We start from the raw sequence: 27,560 nt of genomic DNA on the forward strand, positions 1-27,560 counted from the left end.
GCACCCGCCACCCAGATATCGACAAGCTCCGCTGCCCGGCCTGCTCTCAACACTATGCAATCGAGGTCCGCAGGTTCTCAGTACTCCCGGATCCCGACTCTATCTGCTTGGCCACAAAACTCCGCCTCTATGACGCCTTCATCATCCCAGTCTTACTCTACGCCAGCGAAACATGGACGCTCTCAGCAGTTATGCAGCGCCGCCTGGACGCATTCCACAGGAGCATTCTTTGTGTCCGCTGGTACGACTTCGTCGGCATCGAGGCTATCTACGCCAGGGCAGGAAATCCATCATTGGTCTCCACCCTTATCAAGAGGCGGCGACTTCATCTGCTCGGTCACGTGGCTCGTCTGGACGACTCAGTACCGGCAAAACAACTCCTCACCGACGTATCTCATCTTCCTCTTCGCGGCTGGCGCCGCCCCCGTGTTCACCCAAGACTCACCTTGGTAGCACAGGTGGCTGCCACCAGCCCCCTTTCTGATCTTCTGCCGAATTGACTGCCATTTTTACTTGTGACGTCATCTCGGAATCGTCGAGACCTTTCTCGCTGACGTCACTTTACCCAGAATGCTTAGCTACTGCTTACCCTCCTCGACCGCAAACAATCAATAGAAATACACGGAGAGAGCATAGTTTTCGGTTAGCGTTTCGTTTGAATGGTGGGAAAATATGACAAATGTAGCAAAAAAAACCATCCCTAGTATGAAAGTAGGTCGCGTGGACCGCCTGTCTTCCAGCATTGGCGGCACACAAACGTGAAATCATACTAGAAGAGTCTATAGAAGTGACCAGGTTAGATGTTAAATGTTTTGACACCAAGAGACCAGACTTAGAGATGGTTTGGACACATTCAGAGGAGAGATAATCAGCGTATTGTAGAAGGATGGATATGGAGTTGTCAAGTAATAGCTAAGAGAAGGTTGACAAATGAAATTTAGGACAGGGCAGTTAGTGTGAGAGAAAGGGATGCAAAAGATAGGCTTGGATGGAGAAGAATGTCGCGTTGTGGTGACTCTAAACAGCAAAAGCCGGAAACAAAGAAAGGAAACAAATTTGGACTGAATATTGATCAATTGCGATACTTAACGACGCCAGTGGTGTAGTCCAGCCTACCCACTTCCTTTTCAGTCATTGAGTATACCCAATTCTTAAATCTACCTGATGCGCATGCACTGTTCTGCAATGGCCTACTCTCCTGCATCTAATTGGCTGGTACCCCCTGTCTTCGCTGATTAGATTGGCTAACTTTTCGCATAAGGACTGATGAGGCAGAGGCAGAGTAGGGCGGGGCATGCCGAGAAAAAAAAAAATCCTTCAAATTGATCTCCAAAGCCACAATGGTAAACCAGAAATTTAGGTCAGGTGAAATGATTTGCCTTCATACACGGGATACTTGATTGCGACGTGGGTTTGATCCCCGAGGTGGACACTGACAGTTACACACAGTTTAGTTTTATATAGTAGCTAGGCTGGTACTTGATTTTAAAGTAAGTTAAAACACAAAAATGGGGACAAACTAAGTAAAAGTTCTTCACTATTTTTGTTCATATTGTTCACTAAATATTGTCATTTGTTTAATAACATAATATTGTATAGTATCATGTTATAAAACAGCACATATGTTTGCCTCATGATAAATACATATTACATTTCAGGGTGCTTGTGTTACCAGTAGTAACTACAAACTGTTCTTAACAAGTCATGATCATTTTATTATTGTGAGCAAGTAGGCCTACAAATGACGGATTTTTAATACTTACCTGTCACAATTTCTAAAAGAGGACGTTTTCTGGACTACTAAAAGAAAAACATCGTGAAAATTGAGAGTACTGTATAGTGTACCTACTTCTCCAGGGACCACTACACGGCGCTGTATATCAAGCTTCTCAGGCCGAGCACGGCACTACTCTTAATATTTGACCTACGTCGCCCTCTAGTGTTCATATTGTACACAAACAGGTGGGCCACCTGCTGAACGTGTTTGAAATAAAAACAGTCGTCCGCAGTTGATAAACCAGTGAGTAAACAAAAGCATTTTCATGCTTGTATAAAAATGAATGTTCTCTATCATTCTTGGGTTTCAACTGCCTTATTGCAGCAGCCAGTAATTGTGCAACTTAAAAAATAATAATAAGGAAAGTTGTGCCAGTAAAAATCAATACAATTAAAACGAACGAAAGCTTTGCACATAATTGAAGAAGCAAACAATCAAGCTTGTACTTGAATGCGCGCGCGCTCACAATCAGAGTACGTATGATGTTTCCAACTTTCCATACAGGCGGTGCACAGTTGCACCTTTACTCCAGCTTGGCTTGTCAAAGTCTCCACGCCCTCGTGTAGTCAACAGCACTTGCTTCAATTGTCAAACATACAGTCGTTTCGTTTGACAGACGGCCACAGACACACAGAGACCGGGCATTGTTTTATTTATTTAGGCTAGTCGTGAGCATTTTTTTTTTTGGGACCATTTCTGCTTTCCCGCTGCACAAGCCGAACAGGAGGCCCCCTCCCCCGGTCACGCTTCTTCCCCCCCACACCCCCTCCGACGGCCGCCACCAAGTTCGCGTCTCGGCGGTTGAGTTCCACGCATGTAAGTACACCTGACTCCATTCCATTTTAATGAGCTCGTGTGCCCGGCGCAGGTGCTCCATTAGCGCCCATTGCAGTGAGTGACGCGTTACTAAGACGTCGCGGAGTTCCTTTTTTTTGTATCAAGCCCAATGCAGGTGGCTTGCCTTTTACCTACCAAACAATGTTAATGTCGTGACAGTAGCCGTGAAAGTGACTTGACTTAAAGCTTGGAGGTAGCCTATCATACGCTGGACGTTTCAAACCTAAAAGCGAGCAGCCCTGTCTGTGACTCTTTTTATGTCGCACCATTGTCACATGGAATAAACCTTGTAATCCACTTTGTTCCCTTCAGCTGAGTCGCACGGTTGCTAACACGTGTTAAAAGTTTACGTGCCGTTATACGTATTGTTCAGAAGAATATGGATAAAAGGCTGTTTTCTATTATTAACTTCTATTATTATTTCACTTCACAGGATCTTGAGGGGTTTTGGAGTGAATTGTGTTGGAATACCACAGGATCTGACCTTTCATCAGATGAGGCAAATTATCCAGACCTCTAAGCCGTACACTTTCTAAAAGCCTGCTGCACTACAATGCCTTTGAGGCTAAAATGTCTACAATGAAGCATGTTGTCATGAAAGAAAAAGACGAGAACAACGAAAAGAAGTTGGACTGGAGTTACATAGAATGGGTGTCAAATGAAGTCGTTACTCCAGGTGTGGCAAATGCAGAGACACAAACGGATCGGGGGCCTTTTGAGCACAAGGAGTGCCAAACCAGCAATCCGGTGATAATGCACATTGATCTCACACGGACACATTCCAAGCTGAGGCATTCACCTATGCTGGATCATGATGGCATGGTAGCACCTTTCTTCCAGTTCGACCGTCAGGCTCCCGGCCGCATCTCCACCTCTCCCACCTTGAGGAGGATGAGGAGCACCAGGCGTCCCGTGTTGGACTCGCAGGACCCCGCAAGGATGGGGAGCACCCAGGAGGAGCCCTCCACTGCATTCCTGTTAACACCTTTACACAGAGTAAAGTCTCCCCTGGCCACAAGCCCCCTCCTGTCTGCTAGCGAGATCTGTCAAGAGCATCCACCAATTTTACCCTGTGGCCGACAAAGAACCAGATCACATAGATCAAAGACCTTCGACAATGGTATCGCTTCCATGAAGCCACAATGTCGCAGTGCGCATCCTAGTCTTGTGAAAGATTTTGGATTTCCTGAAATACAGGTGAGCAGTGGGATTGTTCTATGTAAAAAAAAAAAAGGTTCGGCATCAACCACTTTGGTAGGCTACATATCACTATCCGCCATATGATGCGCCTTTTTAAAATTCCAGTCTCTTCCTACAGCAGGGGTGTTCAAACTTCTTACTCTGAGGGCCACACACAGATAAATTGAATGATGCAAGGGCCACTTAGAATTTTTTTTTACTTTATCAAGCACAACAAAATCAATATCAATCAAGCAAGCAAGCAATTGCATATTAAAAGTTTTTTTTTTTTTTTTACCTTATCAAGCACAACAAAATCAATCAATTGCATATTAAAAGTAAAAAAATATATATTTTTTTTTAACTGCGACCTGAACAGCTGTAAGGCAAAAATAGTTTAGGTTTTTACAAGATAATCCACCAGAAAATATATATTTTCATAATTTGGACCTTGATACACAGGATAAAGTGGAACAAACCATTTTTTGCATGTAAAAAATTAATTATATTTATTTACCATAGAGTTATGAGGAGAACAGTACTTGTTCAATTCTAAATAGTTAATTTGCATGTTTGCATAATCTTGATCCTTGGGGGATTTTGAGTCGATTATGTCACAGACATACCATTAAAATCTGGGAATTGGTTTAAATTCTGAGCAAAAAAAAAACGTTTTCTTTCAAACTTTTTTCTTTTTAGCGGGGCCCGGCTCAATTCCTCCTCCCGCCCGTATCGCTACGCTACTCAAGGGTCTTGAACCCTTGTTCAAACTTCTTACTCTGAGGGCCACACACAGATAAATTGAATGATGCAAGGCCACTTAGAATTTTTTTTTACTTTATCAAGCACAACAAAATCAATATCAATCAAGCAAGCAAGCAATTGCATATTAAAATTTTTATTTATTTTTTTTTACCTTATCAAGCACAACAAAATCAATCAATTGCATATTAAAAGTAAAAAATATATATATATTTTTAACTGCGACCTGAACAGCTGTAAGGCAAAAATAGTTTAGGTTTTTACAAGATAATCCACCAGAAAATATATATTTTCATAATTTGGACCTTGATACACAGAATAAAGTGGAACAAACCATTTTTTGCATGTAAAAAATTAATTATATTTATTTACCATAGAGTTATGAGGAGAACAGTACTTGTTAAATCCTAAATAGTTAATTTGCATGTTTGCATAATTAGCAAACTTCTACAGTATAAAAAACAAATTTATTAGTGGCAAATGTCATTTTTAGTATATGCTGCGGGCTGCTCAAAAGTGAATGGTGGGCCACAAATGGGCCCCGGGGGGCCATAGTTTATCCTACAGGATTAACATTATTCACACTAACACCAAAAGCAAATATGGCTCAATTGAAACTGCTGTATGGGACATGAAACTAATTTGCATATTCTAGGTGGATAAATAGGCTAATTATGCATTCTCGAATATAGTTGAAGAAAATTGACTGTAATCTACCTGTCATTCTGTCCTTGAGCTAAAGTAGATGGCAGATTTGTTTGTTTTGGGGGGGGGGGGGGGGGGGGCTGTAGATGGAAAAAGTAAAAATAAATAGCAAAAATTAGTCTCCGCCCATGTCTTGGCAAAGATTTGTCTTTTTTAAGATATTTTACTGCCTCAAAAGAGGCTGAGAAGTGTGCGGTAATTCTTGATCCTTGGGGGATTTTGAGTCGATTATGTCACAGACATACCATTAAAATCTGGGAATTGGTTTAAATTCTGAGCAAAAAAAAAAACGTTTTCTTTCAAACTTTTTTCTTTTTATCGGGGCCCGGCTCAATTCCTCCTCCCGCCCGTATCGCTATGCTACTCAAGGGACTTGAACCCAGGGGCCCTTAAATCTCGGGTCATGTAGTGTAGTTTGGTGTGGATGTTAATCCACAGCCTGGAAATTAAATTGTTACACATTCCTTCCTTGTAGAAGTCCTATCGGGCTCATTCTTCCTTGCCCCCTGTGGTGGTCATCCACAATGCGAGCTTTTGACAGCCAATGAATCAGCAGTTACATGCACTGACAGCTCGGACCGAGCCCGCTGCCCGCTGAGGCCTGGGAAGTGCTCTCCCTGGGCCCCCCCATTCACGGCAGTCAGCAGTCACCTAATAATGGGAGGGGTCAGTGAGCGATGGGAGAAGATAATAGGAGATCTTTTCATCAGCTCCTGCTATTCAGCACGGCACATTCTCAATCGAGTGCTGGCATTCTCCGACCGATGTCGTGAGGCTTTTCAATCGGAGCGACCACTTAAAACACTTTCAAATTTGAATGTCTTTGAAAGTGATATAATGGCGCCGTTTGTTAGAAGAGCACTCCGCATTGGCCGCGGAATGCCGAGTGTACTGTAAAGACAAAGCTGTAGTGTGGTGTTTACCTCTGCCAAGGTTGTGTTTTCATTGCCGTTTGTTAGCAGGGCTTGACTGGTTCCACGAAACCTGCCACATGCGCCAAAGGAAAAAAAAGTGTTGGCGCATATGCAGATACATCTTTCCATGTTGATTATCCCTCATCACAAGGCTTCATTACATTGATTAATGGAATATATATATTAGAGCTGTCAAACGGTTACATTTTTTAATCAGATGAATCACATGTTAGAATTTTGATTAATCACTTAAATAAAAAGGCTTTTTTATCCCCCAAAAATTCTCCGCCAAATTTTGAAGTGCACCTGTTATATGTTAATTCTTTTGAAATTTAATGTTATGAGGATGTCTTCAAACAATTTTGATCCACTGCACACGCTCATCCTCCTCCTTTTTCTAATCAGTTAATTACTTGCATAATTTAAAAAAAAAAAAAAATGCCCCCAATATTTTGATATGAACAAATATTCTAAATGTAATACGCAAACATTTATTAAATGCTTTACTTTAATACATGTAATTATGTTTATTGCTTAAACACGACCTGTGCTACCTTAGCACATCCGCTGTCACGCTAAAGGATAATCTCTGGTCAAAATTAATAGTGCGGTTAATCTGCGTTAATTCATGATTAATGCAATAACTTTTTGTGATTAATTAAGGAGTTAACGCTTTAACTTTGACAGCACTAGTATATATACATACCCCCAAATTTTCTTTACAATATGTTATATGTGCCCCTACTAGTCTGATTAATAATCACATTTGTGGAATTTGAGTTGAGTAGCAAAATCCAGCCATTTTTATCCATCTCAGGGGGCGGCCATTTTGCCACTTGCTGCCGACTGAAAATGACATCACGGTTGCTTAGGGCTCAGGTAACGACCAATAATGGCTCACCTGTTTTCAGAATCTGAGCCGTGATTGGTCATAAGCAACTGTGAAGTGGCAAAATGGCCGCCGCCCGAGATGGATTAAAACTGGTGGATTTTGCTACTCATTCCAGAAATTTTGAATGATTCCGAATCCTGTGGTTAGACAAGTGGGGGAGCATATAACATGTACATATATACAGTATATATATTTTTAAAATGTAACCATTAAAACATGGTGCACATTTCAATTTGATCTTGACTTGTGTCTGCATCATTTTTTTGCAGGAGAAGGAGCATCGCCCAACTAGGTGAGTGTTTTGCATGCCGAGTCAGCATCGTCCACATTTGAATATGAGGCATGTGTAAACATACCCTTCCTCCCTCCGGCCCATCTTGTTCCAGCTTGCCTTTTGTCACTGGGCGCTCGGGACCTCTGGCGGAAGGAAGCCCCGTTGCGCGTTCATGTCTTTGTTAATGGAGCACAGTTAAGTTTTGAGAGTCCCATGGTCATGTGTGGACTAGACAAACCCTCATTAATGCTGTTTTCTCTTAGTGCCACCCACACCCCTCCTAATGGGCGGCTGGGCTGTTCCCCGGCTGGATAATTAGGCAGCTATTGTCTCTTTAATTACACGCTGGCACTACGCCCCTCGCAGCGGCCCAGCCCTGCAAAGGCATCGGCGGCGCGAGTTTTGTTTTTCGTGCATCATTATTTCTCTCACTGAGCGGGGAACAAAGCCGCCATTTTAACAAGTGGCCCCGAGTGGACACAGAGGAGGCTTTCTGAGTTGGCCACAAAGCAACAGCATGTCATTGTGAGGATGCTGCGGAATGAAGCGCACGCACACGAGCTGACCTGGTTTGCAGGCAGCGTTCGTGCCCTTCTTCGCAATCTCATTAGGCCTGCTGGATCCTACTCAGGTGCTGCTGCCCACTAACTATTATCTCCTTTAACGCTGACTCGGTGTTACTTTACCTGAAAAGGATCCCTTTGCGCCGTCAAAGTTCAACCAGGGTGAATGCCACTAAATTATCCGAGTGCATTGATTCCCGCCTGCGGGCATGTGCGCTTGTTTGACAGTTGAGCAAGCTCAACCGCAGAAACATAACCTCGGAGCTCTTTGTGTGCGAACGAGGAAGAGAAAAATGGCCGCTGCTGTTTTGCATGTTATCGTAGGCCGAGGCAAGCTAGGGGTCATGCCGTTCCTCTGTCTTGTACTTCCTCATGGATTTGTTATGAACTTGTATTCAATAAAGTAACAGCACACTAGGAGCAATGATCTGCTTTCATCACTTCTGTTGCTCTGAACCTTTTGTCAGTGTTAAGAAGGGAAACCACCGAGAGCTGTCAAGGGTCACTGGCCAACTGTCACGACATGGCAGGCGGCTGCGAGTGAACCCTTACTTTCAGAACTAGATAGGTTGAAGGATAGAGCACTTGTTTGTGTCATGGCACTTGCAAAAATCCCATGGTTGACTGTCGATCAGCATCACCCTGAAGGTATCTTAACTGGGGATATACCGATTATCGGCCAGGCCGGTTATCAGTATTGGCCTTTAAAAATACAAATCTGTCACCCGATAAAATATCAATTGAAATCTGTGTTAACCACAGGGAATTTAGAATTTCATTATTTCACTTAATAAGAGATGCTGCCAGCCCTCGGAAATCTCTGCTCCTTTTATTGTTTGAAACTAAAACAGATATGTGAAACTCATTCACTGCCATTGACGGTTATAGACATCAAATATTCATTTTAACTATTTCTATTAGTTTTACATTTTTTTCCACTTTTGTTAACAAGAGTATGAAAACCTAGAATTTTTTATTGTACATTTAGAACAGATATAACATTTGTGATTAATCGTGAGTTAACTCGTGAAGTCATGCAATTAATTACAATTTAAAAATGTAATCGCCTGACGCGCCTAATTTTTAATAATCTTTTTTTTAATGGCGTCAGGCGATTAAAAAATGTTAATCGTAATTAATCGCAAGACTTCAATAGTTAACTCAAAATTAATCATAAATGTTACATCTGTTCTAAATGTACAATAAAGAAATTCTCGGTTTTCATACTCTTGTTAAAAAAAGTGGGAAAAAATGTTAAACTAATAGAAATAGTTCAAATGAATTTTTAACGTCAATGGCAGGGAATGAGTTAATTATGACACATGAACAAAAATCATTAAAAAGCCCTTTCCCGAGAAAATGCTTCCTAAAATATAGTTTTCCACATTTTATGTTTGACAATTGCATTTGAGTTAAGATTTCAGTTATTTTTTTAATTTTGGGAAAACTGTTTTTACTGTTAAACTATAGAAAGTCACGGTATTTACTTTGTTTGAATTTTCCTTTAACTTTTAAGACGTACTGATGACCCTCTGAACTTTTTGTTTGTTTTCAAACAAAAAAACATCAATTGTCTAAAATTAACAACAAAAAAACCCACACAATTTTGCATATCTGAAAAGTTGCTCAACAAAGAGTTGGAATTTTGACTACAAACTATCGGTCAGTCTCTAACACTAAAACAAAATATCTTCCGGAGGGGCAATAATCCAGTAAAGGGGGAAAAAAACACTTTGCAAATACAGAGTTTATGGAAATGTTTGAAAACAATACTGAACCAACCTGTTCGGCTGAGAAATCGGTCTTACTGTATGTGTGTGTGTGTGTGTGTGTGTGAGAAATGACACGTTTACTCCCAGCACGACTGAGTGACATTTGTTATGATATGCTCGTGTTTGCGCTCTCATTAAAACACTTTGAGAGCTTTGCCTTGGGCAAAATGCTACACGTGTTGTTTGTTTGTTTCCCCCCCAGCCATAAGCATGCCTCGGTAACTAACCGAAAAAAAGAGACCGAGAGGATTAGAGAAGTGCCACACAATCGTGCCGTGCCTCTTTTTGCCATAAATGGGGTGAAACGTTGACAAGCTTTGGCTCTGTCGAAAAGGCCACAAAAATGCCACTTTGTGTTTATTTCTGCTCCACGTGTGTCGTAAATAGCCAATTTGCCACACAGTGCAGACGGTATTTTCACTGGCATTTCGAGAAGAATGATAAATGGAATTTAGTTATTTCCTCCTGACGTACGGGAAGTATTGACTGTGTTGCTTGTTTATATAAATGTCACTTACGTCATTTGGCTACAAGACCACCTCATGTAGTTTTTTTTTTTCTTTTCTGTCTACTTCAGGTTGGAGGAAAGGAGGCGGAGCTCTGTAGTGGTCAGTTTACCTGGCTTGGATGTGTCACCTGGAGATCTGTTTGTATCCAATGGAGCAGCTGACATGTTAAACAACTTCTCTGGTATATATAAAAAAAAAAAAAAATCCTCCCATTGTTCTGTATGTACTTCTGGCAGAATACCAAAAATAGCGTCCACTTTAACGGCTTCCTCACGAACATGTCAGTCCAAATATCTGGCCTTTTGCCAGTTCTGCTCATCAATCATGCTTCCCTGCTCTTTTGTTCTGGCGTGCACTTTCTGATTACAATTGGATTTAGCATTTTTACAAGAGTGTTGCATGCTTCTAAAAGTTTCCTTTACTTTACTAATGATTTAGGAACAATTTTAAGCTTGTCAGTCCTAACAAAACAAGAAGCGCCCTAACATAGGCGAACTCATTTGTAACTCACTTCCCTGCGCTTTGTTTCGCTTCAAATGATTTGCGATGTTCTCTCTTTGCAATTGCAGACACAAAGAAGTCAAAGTGGCCTTTTTCAAGGCGTAGCACAGTAAGTCGTCTTTGTGCTTTAGCGGCTGTCGCGTTCCTGGTTCCATTTAATATATTTTGTTTGTGTGTGTGTGTGTGTGTTTGTTGGGGTTTCAACATTGTTCTCTGACCCATTTCACAAAGCAGATTAATATGGCTCCTCATCCCTTTTTCCTCTTAGAGTTTGTAATTGGTGGAAATGTAAAAGTGGAGCCAAATTGATTAGCTTGATCACGCAAGACTGGGCTTGAATGCGCACGCTAGCGCACGCGCGCAACACTTTTTGTTGTTGTTGTTGTTGTTGTTGAAGCTATGACTTTTTAACTTTCAGACTAAAGGGAAGTCCCAAACCAGCACGTTGCTGTCTGATATCGAAGGCTATCTCTCAACAGCACAAATTCAGGACTGGCGGAACTGTGACCTTCAAAAGTATAAGGTGAGAAATGACCTCCGTCAGCAGGGCTGGCCACGCTATTTGTATTTGTTGTGTAAATACGTCTTCACTGCGCCGCGAGGGATCGTCAATGGATGCGATATTCAAGTTGAAATGCTAACACATGCAGATTTGCAATCCAAACACAATCTGTGTCCAACGTGCTGCTCTGAAATAACAAGCTGTGCAAGAACCTGATTTTCTCGGTGCTAACCGACCTCCGACACTTAAATATCACATTGGCACACCCTGCACATGCTGACGGTGGGAAGAACGTCACACAATGTGATACGTGTACACAACTAAATGACGGCACAGCTTTCTCGCCATTCTCTTTCTCTTTGATCTTGGAAAAAAAAAATTGTAAAAACCTTCCGCTGGCTTTTGCGCAGGACTACTCGGCAGCGGAGTTCCTGCAGGACCAGTCTTCCCAGTGGAGTGCCACCTCTGACCCGCTGGCCTTTAAAAGACAAGAGGCCATCTGGGAGCTCTTCACCAGCGAGTGTGTTTACTTCCTGGATCAGCTCATGGTCCTCAAAGAGGTGATTTTGTCTGCACAATGCCTTCGAATGCACACAGAAACACAAACACAGCAAACCCAAACAAAAAGCCCCACACCTGCTGCTTTGTTCTTTACATTTCTTTACATTTCTCTCTGTGCTTTCGGATTACAAACAAGAGTCTGAGCCGATTGTCTGCCTCCTTTGTTGCATTCAGGTGTTTTTGGCTACGCTCACAAACCTTCAGATGAGAAACTGCCTGGCCGATATCGACGCCTGGAGGCTCTTTGCAAACCTCAGCGAGCTTTGCTTGGTGAGCTTTAACACGAGCACAGCGACAGGAGCTGATAACTTTACATGTATCGCATCAAAAAATCATCACAAATGTCTCATTATCACCGTTTGGCTTTTGTTCCTACAACTAGGCAAAAATACTTAACTCATTCACTGCCATTGACGGCTATGAACGTCAAAAATTCATTTGAACTAGTTCTATTAGTTTCACATTTTTTTTCTACTTTTGTTGAAAATCTCGATTTTTTTATTGTACATTTAGTTTTGTACAATAAAATTAGTGATTAATGGCGAGTTGACTAGTGAAGTCATGCGATTAATTACGATAAAAAAACTTTAATCGCCTGACGCCCCGAATTTTCTTTTTTATTCATTCACTGCCGTTTTTTTGAAAATTCATTTGAACTATTTCTATTAGTTTAACATTTTTTTCCCACTTTTGTTAACATGAGTATGAAAACCTAGATTTTTTTATTTATTGTACATTTAGAAAACTTTATTCACATTATTACGAAGCAACGATGGCCAAGTGGTCAAGACTTAACTCATTCACTGCCATTGACGTCTATAGATGTAAAAAAATAATAATAATAATTTTTTGTTTCTATTAGTTTTACATTTTTCCCACTTTTGTCAACAAAAGTATGAAAACCTAGAAAAAAATGTATTGTACATTTAGAACAAATATAAAATTTATGATGATTCTTGAGTTCACTAGTGAAGTCATGTGATTAATTACAATTTAAAAAATGTAATCGCCTCTTGCCCCTTGCTGAAAATTCTGGTAACAGAACAACCAACAAATTAGGGATGTGCTCCAAAAATCGATATGGTAATATATTGTTGCGGGCCTCTTTACAATACACGTATCGATACGCAGGCGTCAGAATCGATATTGCACATTTAATTTGTAAATAGTTAACCACTCGTTGCTTGCAGGGCTGCGTGGCAGCAGCCTCTGAAGTTAATTGCTTCAATTAAGTGCACGTGCAAGTTTGTACATGCAAAAGAGACACTGGTGCCTTGCAGACAGTTTACTTAATCAAAAAAAAAAGTGTAGATGTCCCACAAATTGAAATCTGTTCTAAAAATAGCTCACCAGTGATTGGACACCGTGTCTTGCTAAGAAAAATTAACTCTTTGACTGCCAGACGTTTTCAGAAACGGGTTGTCCCCAGTGCCAGCCGATTTTAAGCATTTTGACTGATCTTTCAAGGTCCATAGAAAATTGTGTGTTTGGACTATGGAAACACACATACTACCGAATGAAAGATTGGACTCTCATCTTTCATCAGAAAAAAAAAGTTTGTTTCTACCTTATTCCGTTCTTCAGTAATCAACAACAGAAAATGGTTAGTTTCACCTCTGTTTTGAAACAAACGTCTTTTAACGTCTTTGGCACTCCTCCATAGGATTTTACTAAACGTTATTTAACGTTTTTGGCAGTCAAAGAGTTTAAATCTTTTTTTCTTTTTTTTTTTTTTTTAATTAATTTATGGCAGTGAATGAGTTAATAATAAAATAAAGAAGGGTTTGGTGAATGTGCATAGGAAACTGTTTTTGGGTTCTGCACCTCCATCAAGGTTCAGAACCACTGGTCTCGAGAAGTATGACTGACTTTATTAAAACTACTAGACTGTAGCCATTGTGCGTTAGTCATTGGACACGCGACGTCTTTGATTGCAGGTGAGCTTTGGTTTCCTTAACAACCTGCTGCGAGTCATCAAGGACTCGTTGGACCTCGCCGATGGTAACCAAGGAGCTCTGCTGGAGCTGTTGATCAAAGTAAGACATCACTCATTTATTTCTAGATCTCTCTCACACATTAGCAAAATATGTCAACATCCAGGAAAGATTTTTGTTGTTGTTGTTGTTGGCTGGCCGTAGACCTTGACAAATCAAATGCCCCCAAGTGAGTCAGGCATCAAAGAAAGGCTGTGCCGGGTGACTCATGACTTCCCACGGGCCTCTCCCTAAACCATTTGATGTCATTCAAACGATTCAATAGATCAGCCCACATGCGTTCCATTCCTTTGGGTGACTTGACATTGTGTGCCAGACGCTGCAGACGGACAACAATGCCACAGCGTTCGAGTACTTGCCAGCTTTGCGTGCTAAACACTCAACCAAAAAGCATCACATGACACATCAAGCTGCCGGTGGGAAGAAAGCGTCAATAGACGGCCATAAATTCATTCATGATGTTTGAGGTTCATGACGACACAGTACACCGACATTACACAACCTGATGAATATCCATAAGAGTTTTTTTTCTAATTAATCATATGACTTCACTAGTTAACGCAAGATTAATCATGAATTTTATATCTGTTCTAAATGTACAATAAAAAAAATTCTAGGTTTTCATACTCTTGTTAACAAAAGTGGGAAAAAATGTGAAACTAATAGAAATAGTTCAAATGAATTTTTGACGTCTATAGGCGTCAGTGGCAGTGAATGAGTTAAGTCTTAACCACTTGGCCATGGTTGCTTCGTAATAATGTGAATGCAGTTTTTGGGGTTACGACACTTTTAAAGGTACAGTGTCATTTTTATCCAGGCCAATTTTGTTTCTCGAAAGCAAAACCAAAAAATCGAAATAATTCAGTTTTACTGCAATCGCGTTCATTTTCAGTACATTTCATTTGTCAGTGACCTCGGCGTGTTTTTCTTTCATTTTTCATGCGTCTGTGGTCGTATGCAGCCAATCAGCGCTGCTTTTACGATGCGTTTTATCTGCCGCGCACGATCTGATGCGGCGTTGCTATCTGTTGGCAGACTTTCCGGGAGAGCATATGCCACTGCTTGCAGAAGTACTGCCTCAACTACTCCACAGCTTTGCTTTATCTGGACAGCCTCAAGCCCAGAGAGGACTTTGGGTCTTACGTCAAGGTACAGCAGGGCACTTGCGCTCTGCGTGTGCGTCAACAAATTCCCCCTGGGATCAATAAAAGATTCTAAATCTGAGAGCACCTACAAACATCCTGCTCATGTCCTCATTGTATTTATATTTGTTGTCATTTTTGTCACTCATCACCTCTTTAATGCCTTTTTTTTCTCGCTCTGCGTTTTTGTGACCCAGTGGTGCGAGAGCAACAAGCAGTGCCGCAGGTTGCAACTGCGCGACCTGCTGGTGGCGCCGTTGCAGAGGTTAACCCGCTACCCGCTGCTCCTACGGAACATCGCCAGGAGGTTCCACACGGAGGAGGACAGCAGAGACGTGCAGGCGGTCGCCGAGCAAGTGGACGTGTCGATATGTGAGAACGTCCTGCTCGTCCTGCCCTCATAACAAAAGACAAATTGCTTCCTCATTCAGGGGTGTGCACATTATTGCTACAAAGTGTTTGCTGATGATGAGGCAAACGCTGAGTTTTTCCGGCAGCAGGTTTGCATTGTTAGAACGGGGAACGGTCAGCTGTCAGATAACGATGAGTGCATTATCTTGTTTAGCGCTGTTGAACTGTCAACCCAGATAGCATGTAGCATTAGCTCAAGTAATAACACAACCACTGGTCACCGGATTGCTTAGAATTAGTTCCTGGTGAAAATTTACTGCATAATTGATTTTCGGCAAAATTGTAGTTGTAGTGACAAGTTTGGTGCAACCCTGATAACAGTTTTGTGTTGAGCCGCACACCTGAGAGGCGGACTTGCATATTTCCCGTAACCCTTTTAAAGGAGGGCAGAGTTGCTCGGGTGCGGTGACAAGGAGTGCCCCATAGGTAGGGCGGGGTATTTCTTTTATAATCTTAGTTGGCTCTAATCTATTAGCATGTTGTCACACCTGTTGTGTTTGACAAGCAAACCATCCCAAGGTAACCTGCTGGGACACGATGACTTTTTGAAATGCTTCAAAATGGGATCAAAGTGCAGTAGGACATTTGAACTTTTGTTTAAAACGGACACGCGGCTCGGGGAATTTGTAAGATGACGAAAACAAAACAGAAAGCAATTGATGGCAAAAAAAAATATTTGCAGATGTACAGCTATGAAACAAACACACTGTGGGCGACACACTCACCGCATATCCCGATTTCATAAGTGGCTTTTTTACACGGTGTTTGTCATTTGCGTCCTCAATTGCACGACGGAAACTTGCTATTTATTAACTACTGTTACACATACTTGCTTTATACGATACATAATATACATATCGTACTCTGTTGGTGTGTGGGATGCGTGATCTTGTTGCATTTGCTCTTGTAGCCAAGTCACCTGCCAATATTTTTTCTACTCCAAAACTGTGCTGGTCTCATATTTAAAGTGCTGCACTGTCGCCATCTATAGGTATCTAGTCATCATTACAGCGGTTGACAGACTTTGAAGTTCACAGATGAGCTGGTAAAAATTGTACTTCACCTTGATGGAAGTGAACACTATGATTCCGATTGACGTCAATGCCAGTGGAAGAGTTAACAACTTAGAGCGTTATCATGATTGATGAGTTTTATTCCTCATATCTCGTATCCACTTTTACCCATGAATTGAATGGAGGGTTGAGCGATATGGCCCAAAAATAAAATCGCGTTTTTTTTAATTTATTTTTCCTTTTCCAGTCATTCAGGACGATTACGATTTTAATCTAATAAACCCAACAAACGTTTATTTAAAGACTTCATTTATTCAAAAATAATTCCTGTGCAAAATGTCCAGACGACAATGATGTATGCTGATTCTAAATCAGTTTGAACATAAACTTAAAAATCATAGTTTGTGCTTAATTGCCACAATAAAGCAGTTGGTAGCTTTTGTAAACATGTCTTGCAAACCACGCATCCAGCATTCGGGCACTTGTGCAAAATAACAACTCACAATAACATCTGGATGTAACAGAACATAAGAACAGCTTTTAATAATCCGGAAGACAAAGTTTGATTTCACGATTTACCAAATTTTCAGATTCGATTTTCAAAATGGCAATGGATCAAATTAGATTTATTGCCCAGCCTTAGAACTACTACTTCCACCAGGGGGCAGTATAATGCATACATTATGAATATACACAGTATGTAGTGTTGATGATAAAACTGACTGTCGCAATTAAGTTAGTTTTTTTTGGTGGCGCGATAGGTTTTATATGCTCTGTTTGTATGTGTTTCTGCACCATTTGATTTCAAATATCAGACATTTACAGTTACCTGTACTTTCACACTTTGTTGTGAAGTTCACTGCCGAGTGGCGCCATCTAGTGGTGGAGTACTTCAAGCTAACATGCAAGACAAAGCAAAATATCAGCAGATTGGCTACGCTCATGATTTAAATTTGTAAGATGGGGCACTTTTAAGTCAAAGTAGCACTCGGATGCTGGTTGCTTTCTAATTTATATAAATATATATACATACAAATCTTTCTATTGAAAGTCAAAATAATTCTCAAAACTCATTCTTAGCATTCTTGTCTCTCAAAAAAAAAAAGAATGGAACCGCTGTTAAGTGTTAACACTTAAACGTTAAAGCTTTGCAAAAAAAGTGAAAGAAGTCAATTTTGTTATCAAGTGAAAACCCTGAGAAGAAGCAAAGGACATAAACATGACAAGTCAATTTTACATGACAAACTAAAGAATGCTTCCCAAAGGAAAAAGGGCCTCCCGCGGATGGATGAGTATCTTTGCAGCAGCTCAGATAACCTTTGTGGGAACCCGTCGGCTCACCTGTAATTGAAACCCGATTAATTGTAGTAGAAAGTCATGATTGTGAATAGTAACATTGTCTTTCCCCCAAGGTGACCTAGAGGGAAAGGTGAAATGGTTGGACAACTACCAGAAGGTCAAACAGCTGAGAGACGCGTTGGTGTGGCTGCCTGTGTGGGAGCGGGACAAGCGGGCCTTCGTCCCCGAGGTCGGTGATGCCAAAAAAACTTCACATATGCTTGACTTAGTTGTGGAAAAGTGTTGTCAGATACTAGAGATAGACCGACATGCTTTTTTCCAAGACCGATAATTGGTAGTCAGGGAGGCCGATAAATGATATTTGAAGCCGATATACATTTGCAGAAAAAAGGGAAAAAAAGTTGGTGTCAATTTTTTTTTATTTATAATAAAGTAATAATAACAACTCCAGCACTCTCCTGCTTAAATACCTTCAAGGACATGTTTATTAAACAGCTTTTGTGATTTGCAACATGTTAAAGGTTTTTTGTTTGCCATCAGCTTTTGCACCGACTATAATGTGGCTTCCGCACGCTGACTCCCAAATAGCCGCTATTTCGCGGGCTAACTGTTAGCTCGCGGGCTAACCACTTACCCACACGCGTTATCTCGGGATAACTCCCAAATAGCCACTAAAAAAACGGCTATTAGGTTAGCCTGCGAGCTAACCTAATAGCCGTTAATTCGCGAGCTGCTAATTCGCGAGCTATCGCTTAGCTCATGGGGCTAACCTCCACCCGCAAGCTAACTCATAAAATAGCCGCTAATTTGCAAGATGTTAGCTCGCGGGCTAACCATTCACCCGCAAACTAACGCCCAAATAGCTGCTAATTTGTGAGCGAACTGTTAGCTCGCAGGCTAACTGTTAGTTCGCGGGCTAACCGTTCTCCCACACGCCAACCCCGGGATAACTCACAAATAGCCGCTAAAAAACGGCTATTAGGTTAGCCTGCGAGCTAACCGTTAGCTCGCGAATTAGCAGCTATTTGGGCTAATAGCCGCTAATTGCTGCTTATTGGCTGTTACTGCACGGGCAACCAATCAGATGGTGTTGTGGGCGGGCCATGCTGCAGGGAGTCAACAGCCGCTGACTCAGAGCAGATAGAGGAGAAAAGCGCCCGAGCAAAATAACTATAATATAATACGCTTTTAATATATCGGCCTTCAAAACAAAAAAAGAGATTGATGTCGATATTCATAAAATGCTGAATATCGGCGCAGATTATCGGCCGGGCCAGATACCACTTTTATCAAACCCGTACGAGTACTCAACAATCGCAATAACATAATTTCTCCAAACGGCATTGACCTTGTTGCACTTCAAATACAAATAAGATAATCCAATCTTGTTCTTATCTGGCCGTGACACATCAGATGTCACTCTTCATTTCTCTTTCACTTCCTACAACGAGCTCAGGTGCGATCTTATCACAAAATGTCAACCTCTAGCTGATATCTTGCTTTTTCTCGTCTATCTTCAGACGGTGAAACATCTACTGAAGGCCGTGACGCTGGAGAATCTCATTTCTCACAGAAGTCTGCTGCACGATGGCAAACTGGTGCTCACAGGTCCGCCCGTCCGCTTCTCGTGCACGTCGTTTGGCCGAGCGTTTGAAAGACACTCACACCGTCTTTCTTTGACTTTTTTTTTTTTATCCCCAGAGAACGCCAAGCTCATCGACGTCTACCTCTTCCTCTTTGACGAATTCCTGCTCATCACCAAGATGAAGAGAAACAAGAAGGTGTGTAAACACACAGGTGACACGTTCGCTATAATAAAAAAGCGTCAAGCTATTTTTATTGGGAAAACTTCATATTCTATTTCAAAAGGTACCGTCGTATAGGGACACTCTCTTGTGACGGCTGTTCTTCTTCTTTCACTTGTGAACTGCTATTGTAGTCGCTTGTTGACATCCTTTTGGACAAAGTTTACAATAATAAAAGTAACGCTAACAACAATATTCATATGCAGTAAATATGGATAAAAACATGATCACAAATAATAGTTAAAATAAAACATCATAAGAAAAAAGTAATATAATTAAAATAATTAAAAGAAAAATAAATGACAGAAACTAGCAAAAATAATTGAGACTAAAATTGAAAATATATTTTTTTAACCAAATAAAAAATAAATGCTAAATGCTACAAACAAACCTTAACTGAAACTATATATTGTGTTTCTAACAGTAACTATACTTAAAGCTAAAATGTCCTTTGTTCTAGTCTATCAATTATCATATATTAACTTTTTTCAGGTTTATTTTCAGTGTTCAATATTTATTTTTGGTTTTGCTGTAGGCCATACAGAAGGTCCCCCCAATTTATTTTTATAATTGCACTAAACAATGTACAGTCATTTCTGGACTAAAAGCCGCTACTTTTTTTTTAACTTGCATTCGACCCTGCGGCTAATACAAAGGTGCGGCTTATCCATCAGAACACAAGGGGGCGCAAGAGCGTCAAACAGAGCAAAACAAACCAAGTGAGCCCAAATACAGGAGGAGAGACAGGACAAAAGTGAGACAATTTGCGCACTCTTTATGGAAAAGCAGGTAGTGGGAACCCGGTGCGATAACATTAAAACACCTGCGGCTTACAGTCGGGTGCGGCTTATAGTCCAGAAATCACTGTATTTAAAAACAAAAGTAATACTCAAACTAATAAACCATTTTTATTAGTTTGAGTATTAGTTTTTTTCCCAGCGATGCCTTGTAAAAACAAAACGCAAAACAAAATAAAAAAATGATAATGAAGAAGCCCAGACTATTTGAACCCTGTTCCGAACACAACTGTACATGTTTCTTGCGTGCAGAGGTCCCTGGGACCGGAAGCCAACTCCCTACGCTTGTCGCAGAACCTGGAGCTGGACCAGCTGCTGAAGGAAGGCTGCACCTTCACGGTTCTCGACCAGCCCGTCTCTCTGGACCGACTCCAGCTCAGGAACATTGATCAGCTCAATGCCTCAAGTAAGAACAATTGACGGTTTGCATCTGGGTTCATTGTGATGTTTACATCATTTAATAGATATCTTTGTTTTTTTGTTTTTTTTAAGCATCAGGACTGCCTCATTCTTTTATAATTACACACCAGAACCGCTACCAGCAGTGCATCGGCGCGTTCGTCCTGCAGGCTGCGTCAGAGGCTTCCAAGGTAAAGGCTGTCACATCATAGAATGTTTTATAAAACGGGACGGTCGCCAATAATAAAGCTTCATTCTATGTGTTTGTGACATATTATAAAACAGGGATGTGATTTTTCCGCTAATTCGCGGAATTCCGCTTTTTTTAATCTCCCCCCCCCCCAAAAAAAAATAGATTTGGCACATGACTCCGACAGATAACATCTTCTGCTATAACAAAGACATTTGTGGTATGCTCTAATATGAGTTAGTTTTCATTTGGTCATGATATAATTATTTGTTCATGCTACCCCCCCCCCCCCCAACCCTACTGGGCACTGCCCTGGACCTAGCTGGGTGCCAGCGGCCCCCAGACCCCCGGCTAAATTTTCAGATAATTTCACTTTGGTCAAATCACATCCCTGATAAAAGGAAACTACTTGGCATGACGTTCATCATCCTCCTGAATGTTTTCCAGAGAGCGTGGCTGTCGAAAATCGAGGAGGCCGTGTCGGCCCTGCTGAAGCTGGACTCTGAGCAGGCGCGAGTGAAGAACGCCTCGTTATGGTTGGAGTCGTCCCAGATCTGAAACCACGCGCGTACGCTTCACTGACCACCCGCGTGCCTTGTACAACTCCGCTAGCGCTAGCATATCCGGTACTGTCCAGTCCACCGCTACAGTAGTGTACCATTAAAGCTTTGCTCATGTAGTACAATGAGGACCATTACACTGGCTGTTGATGTGAATTTGGATCATTTTATTCCCATTTATGATGATGCTGACAGATGTTGGGTTGGTCTGGTGTGGATGAGTGGGAATGCTTCTCACTCTTACCTCTTTGTCTTGTGTACAATGTAAGTGGGTGTGCAACCACATCGTCTCAGGTTCATTTTTACTTCCCCAGGTTATGTCATATCAATGGCGGAAGAAGTTTTAAGAAGAACTTGCATTTCGACAAGGGTGTGTAATTTGTACATTGTAGTTTATTGTACATACATAGTTATATATGAATATTTGCAGAATTCCTTTGTTAAAATAAACATTTGGTTTTGTCATAAGCACACAAGAGTATGTTTTTAACCCCAAAATCAAGTAGGGTTGTGTGTGGCGAGCAAGGATTATGCTGCAAATTGGAAACTTTCCAAGTTTTACAATCCTGACGTGCCAAGAATTCATTTTCAGCCTGTGGAATTTTCTCTTCCTCCCACATTGCCATTCCTTGTGACGTTCCATACGCAAAAAAAAAAGTCAAGTGTGTGGAAAGGTGATGTAATGATAAATGTTTTATTTACGTTTGTCATTGCATGAATTAGAAAATGGAACCGATTCAAGTGAGTGCAGAGTACAACTTCTCTTTCTTGTCTATTCGATACGACACGTTGGCCCACCTTGTCAGAGGTAACGGTGCATAAAGGCACGCACCTCTCGACCACCAGATAAAACCATTCATACCATCAGATATCGTTATGCCGATTAGCATGCTTGACAGCAGACGGAACAAAAAAGAAAGCCACGGTTCAGTGACTAATCTACAGGTGTGTGGTCAGGAAAAATAAAAGATGCACTCACACATTTTACATTTCTTTTCTCTTGTCAAAAGCATTATACAAAGATAATTACGTCAGCCTTTGTAATAAGCATTCCAGGGACAAAAATTTGGAATCTTGTAATACATGAAAAAATGAGCTATGAATAGGGGGATTATGTACTGTGTGGTCTTTCTGCAGACTATTATGACACATGACTTGAAGGTTGGAATAGCGCTCCCACTCACCTACCAATCTTGAGGTAGACATAAAATAACACAAAAAGAGTATTTGTGAAACTGAGATGGACACAAGTTGGAGCATGATGCCAAAAATGTCAAATATTTGTACAGCCTGCTTCAGAGCTAAAACAACAAATGACTGACAACTGTGGTCATTCATTAAACAAGGATTTCAATTCTTACAGGCATCAGAGACAAAACGGGCGGTAATAAGTGCAGGTCGTGCTGTGTGCATCCTGACATAAGACAAGCAGGCTTACGCAGGTCCGGCAGTAGTTCAAAACAAAAAATGCACACACACACAGACATGCAGGCACATTTAATGACTGCATTACCATTTTGAAAAAAACAAAACAAGCACCACCTCAGAAAAGATATTAACACGCAAAAAACCGAAATGTGGCACATGACAAGAATGTCACGCAGCGTGCAGTGCTGCGTTAAAAACGGAAACGTGATCATGTGAGTGTACTGAAATATGAAATTGGGGTTTTCCTCTCCTCACATTCTTTGGTCATGATATACAACGTCAACAAATACACACACAGGCTGCCACACAAAGGCAACATGCAGTAACTGATCTGATATGCGCAAAAATCAACCGAGTCATGGGATGGTGAGCGTTTTGTCCCAAATGTGGCATTTTACCGTTCACAGATCTAAAGACACCAATCTCATCAAAAGCATAACGCTAGACAGATGGAGGCATTATGAATAAATTAAAAATACATATGCAATTTACTTGCATATACATTTGCGCGGCAGCTGTGCTTTTCAACATCACTATTACAGACGGACTTGCCCGGTGACACCTTCAACGTCTCTACCACTTTTGACGCCACGTTCACAGAAGCAAAACACTGCAGATAAAGAGAACTTAAAAGTCATGGGAGGCGTTTACTTGCTTCTGTCGCCACCTGGTGGCCGTTTACAGAATGAGCAAAGGCACAAACACATACACACAATTCCAATTGCTCCCACGTCATCACGTAACCCTGACACTTGCCGGTTAAAGGACCCCCGCATCTTCACAACACTGGGTCTGTCCTTTTTAGTGCACATCTTACATGAAAACTTGAGTTTTGTTTTTTCCCCCCGTGAGAGTCAACTCACTCAGCCTTGGAGCTCCTCGAAGCACGTCTCGCACACCCGCACAGGTTTTTTGGAGGACGGCGTCAGGGCGTTCCTTGACGAACACTCGCCGCAGAAGATGTTCCCGCAGTGTCTGCAGTGGTGCTGCGGGAACAAGACAATCACACACACATAATCAGGTGGGAAATCAAACAGCAATTTGCAACTGGTAATGAGGTATATGAGAATTGAAAATATTGGATACATCTGTCAGTATGACGCAGTACGCTGTTAACTAACAAAATAAACTAAAACTAGTACATCATACTTCTATAAAACTTTAAAAAAGTTACTATAATTATATCAAAAATGTCCTTCCTCTTTGTCAAATAATAACACAAGAGATTTTTGGGTTCATTTTTAAGGCATTTATAATTTTTTTTGTATTGCTGTGCGTCAGCACAGGTACTAATTTTACTTGATTATACAATACTTGTTGCCCTCCTTTTTATCTTGCAATTGACAAATACTTTATATATAAAAAAAATAATAATAATAAAAAAACTCAAAATAAGCCTATATTAAGAAATAAAAACTAACAAACCTGCTCTAAAAATGAAAAACAACCAAAACAACAACAGTCAAAATGAATTAAAAAGTAACTATAATGAAAAATCTAAAACTTTTAAAACTCAAAAAAGTTTTTTGAGTACTTGCTAGGTGCTGATGTTTGATGACGCCTTAAGCCTTGAATTTGTGTTGAAAATGCATTTTATTGTAATTAACTATTGTTCAAAAACACAAAAACGTTTCTTGAACATGACATACATTTCACACACAGCAAGAACTCGGAACAGCTAACAAGAGTGGCTAGCAAGAACTGGAAGGAGTGGCTAACAAAAGCGGCTAGCGGTAGAAGCTAGCAACAGCTAGCGAGAGCAAAATAGAAGCAGACAAGCGACGGACGTCCGAATCACGGGACTCAGTGACGACCACCTGCAGGCTCCACCTGTGGAAGGCAAGCGGTGATCGACCCATCGGGTCCGACACTAGCTGCAAGCACCACCGGAGGCTAACTACGCTTGTAAAATTCTTGTAGCAGAAAGACGGCGGCCTCATGAAAGGTGTGTCACAACCTATGTAAATAATGAGTGATTAGTAGACTTATAATTATATATACTTTAAAAAGTATGTTGATGTGATCTAACCTTTTTTTTTTTTTGCATTATTATTCAAATTAAGTGTTTTTTAATTGAATAAATTATTAGTTCACCACTAGCAAAATCCACATCTCAGGCGGCGGCCATTTTGCCACGTTCCCAGTTGCTCAGGGCTCCAGTAATGACCAATCACAGCTCATCTTACAAACATCATGTGACCAATCTCAGAAAACAGCTGAGCCACGATTGATTGTTTACCTGAGCAACTGTGATGCCATTTTCAGTCAACTGCAAGTGAAAAAAATGGCCGCCCCTTAGATGGCTAAAAATGGGGGATTTTGCTGCTTAATTTATATTCTAAAAACACAATATTAAACATAATGACGTGTTTCGACTAGTGGATTTGCATAGAACATAGTGTAAAGAACATTTTGACTACATTTTGAGTATTATCATGTATTAGCTTAAGAATTGCCACAGATTGTGTGTCGTCGTATCAGACGGTGTTGGAGCTGGTTATATTGCGCAGTCCTAACGTGGCTGGTCGGTGTGCGCTTATCACAGCGGATGGCCTTCAGACTTATCTGAACTTCCTTCTTACCTTCCTGACAGTGACGGAGAAGCCTTTCCCGCACGTCATGCAGTTCTGCACCTCGTGATCTTCTGCCCACTTCCTGGTAAGACTCTGCGACTGCTTTATCTTAATAAGCAAACACAGCAGATATGAAGATTTGGATTTTGCACGCAACGTGAGGCGTCGGCAGTGGTCCGGGGGTGGTCTGTGGCTCCCTAACCTGGAGTGACTGGTTCTCTCGGCCCAGCTCTTGCATGGCTGCCGTGGTGTCGTCCATTTTGCGCCTCAGTTCCACCACCTTGGCCTGGAGCTTCTCAATTTCTCCTTCGCCCTTCACGCACCTGTTTGGAGATTACTAGCATGAAATTGATCTCACTCACTGTTCATTGTTTTCATTATAAGTGCGCATCAGAAAATGGACGGATTAATGGCGGATTTCAATAAGTAAACAAAGGTGACATTTACTGGCCCCCACATGAACACACCTCTCCAAAAGCGCACGCCTCTCATCCTGGTTGTGTTGAACGGTGGCCTCCAGCACGGCGATCTCCCCCCTCAGCTCGTCCGTCTGCTTGTCCAGCTCAGAAACTCGCCGCTGGCTGCCTTGCCACTCCCTCTTCAGCGTGGCCACGTTTTCATTCAGCGCCGTCACCTGGACGCCGAGTTTGGCCTCCATTTCCTCCCCTCGCTTTACCTGCTCATCTTTGGCTCGCTTCTCGGATGCCTACAAGAGGAGGTAGCATTTGATCTCGCCGCCGTGTAGACATTGTACAGAAAAGGTGGCCGCGCTTTTTTGGTGACCAACACAAAATGGTGTACCCGTGCACTCTCTTAACTCATTCACTGCCATTGACGGCTATTGACGTCCAAAATTCATTTGAACTATTTCTATTAGTTTAACATTTTTTCCTACTTTTGTTAACAAGAGTATAAAAACCTAGACTTTTTTTTTTTTATTGCCCATTTAGAACAGATATAAAATTTATGATTAATCGTGAGTTAACTATTGAAGTCATGCGATTAATTACAAATTAAAGATTTATTTGTCTGATGCACCTAATTTTTAATAATCTTTTCTTTTCTTTTTTTAATTATGGGCATCAGGCGGTTAATTTTTTTAAAATTGTAATTAATCACATGACTTCACTAGTTAACTTAAAATTAATCATGAATTTTATATCTATTAAAAAATGTAATCGGCTGACGTGATTAAAAAAAATAAAATAAAAGATTATTAAAAATTGTCAGTGTCAGGCGATTAAACTTTTTAATCGTAATTAATTGCATGACTTCATGAGTTAACTCATGATTAATCACAAATTTTATATCTGTTCTAAATGTACAATAAAAAAATTCTAGGACTTCATACTCATACAAAAATGTTAAACTAATAAAAAAAGTTAAAATTAATATTTGACGTTTATAACCGTCAATGGCAGTTAATGAGTTAATATGAGTTGCTGGTCTGTGTGTTTTAAGGAGAAGTCAACCGTAAACATTTCTTGAGAATAGTATGTTAATCTAAACATGACATTCTGATGGAATATGAAGCAAAATCCAGCCATTTTTATCTGTTTTGGGGGCGGCCATTTTGCCACTTGCCGTCGAATGAAGATGACATCACAGTTGCTCAGGGCTCAGGCAACGAACAATCACAGCTCGCCTGTTTCCTGAAGCTGAGCTGTGATTGGTTGTTCGACAGCAAGTGGCAAAATAGCCGCCTTGTGATATTGATAAAAAAATGATGGATTTTGCTGCTTAGCTCATATTCCACTAACGCAATATTAACCAGAAAAGCGTATTTAGACTAGTGGGTCTCCGTAGAACATATTATTGTCAAGAATTTTTTTGGGGGGGTTGACTTCCCCTTTCAGTAGCAATTGTTTGGTTTATAATAACTAGGCTTGGGCGAGTACAACCCTGCCTCTTTTCAAGGTTATCAGTACTCATGATGGCCGATACTGGTATTAGCTGCCCTCTTGTGGCCGTTAAATTAGAAGAATTAAAAATTGTCATTAATTCAGTGCTTCTCAATTACTTCTTCTTATGCCAACCTAGGAAGAACATATTTTGAGACCCCGGCAACTTTCCACTGTGTCTATAAATAGTATCTCTTTGACTGCCAGACGTTTTCAGAAAAGGGATGCCGTGGGTGCCAGCCGATTTTAAGCATTTTGACTGATCTTTCAAGGTCCATAGAAAATTATGTGTTTGGACTA

General features: G+C 41.0%; 2 protein-coding genes across 9 annotated transcripts in view; one reads left to right on the forward strand and one right to left on the reverse strand.

The window, feature by feature from the left end:
- The first annotated feature begins 2,022 nt into the window (after window positions 1–2,022).
- Window positions 2,023–21,834, forward strand: plekhg7 (pleckstrin homology domain containing, family G (with RhoGef domain) member 7). 4 transcript variants are annotated; one of them, XM_077567417.1, is made up of 17 exons: window positions 2,023–2,593; window positions 3,048–3,811; window positions 7,336–7,358; window positions 10,253–10,365; window positions 10,754–10,794; window positions 11,104–11,208; window positions 11,598–11,747; window positions 11,923–12,018; window positions 13,686–13,784; window positions 14,778–14,891; window positions 15,082–15,256; window positions 17,721–17,836; window positions 19,128–19,215; window positions 19,309–19,388; window positions 20,462–20,615; window positions 20,702–20,799; window positions 21,246–21,834. In XM_077567417.1, the coding sequence occupies exons 2-17, from the start codon at window positions 3,185–3,187 to the stop codon at window positions 21,354–21,356; spliced, it is 2,190 nt and encodes a 729-aa protein (XP_077423543.1). In that variant the 5' UTR covers window positions 2,023–2,593; window positions 3,048–3,184; the 3' UTR covers window positions 21,357–21,834. The 4 variants fall into 4 exon arrangements, with proteins under 4 accessions (XP_077423543.1, XP_077423545.1, XP_077423544.1 ...); XM_077567419.1 differs by lacking the exon at window positions 2,023–2,593 and adding an exon at window positions 2,601–2,668; XM_077567418.1 differs by lacking the exon at window positions 2,023–2,593 and adding an exon at window positions 2,635–2,729.
- eea1 (early endosome antigen 1) overlaps window positions 21,732–27,560 on the reverse strand; it is a 29,855-nt gene continuing 24,026 nt past the window's right edge. For all 5 annotated transcript variants that reach the window (XM_077567411.1, XM_077567410.1, XM_077567414.1 and 2 more), the window contains 4 exons: window positions 25,827–26,065; window positions 25,562–25,682; window positions 25,369–25,467; window positions 21,732–23,772 (listed from right to left, as the gene is read on the reverse strand). In XM_077567411.1, the coding sequence (XP_077423537.1) occupies window positions 23,650–23,772; window positions 25,369–25,467; window positions 25,562–25,682; window positions 25,827–26,065 (582 nt within the window). In that variant the 3' untranslated portion in view covers window positions 21,732–23,649. The remainder of the gene's footprint in view (window positions 23,773–25,368; window positions 25,468–25,561; window positions 25,683–25,826; window positions 26,066–27,560) is intronic.

Source organism: Vanacampus margaritifer, chromosome 6, assembly GCF_051991255.1.
Source record: "Vanacampus margaritifer isolate UIUO_Vmar chromosome 6, RoL_Vmar_1.0, whole genome shotgun sequence".
Classification (NCBI taxonomy): domain Eukaryota; kingdom Metazoa; phylum Chordata; class Actinopteri; order Syngnathiformes; family Syngnathidae; genus Vanacampus; species Vanacampus margaritifer.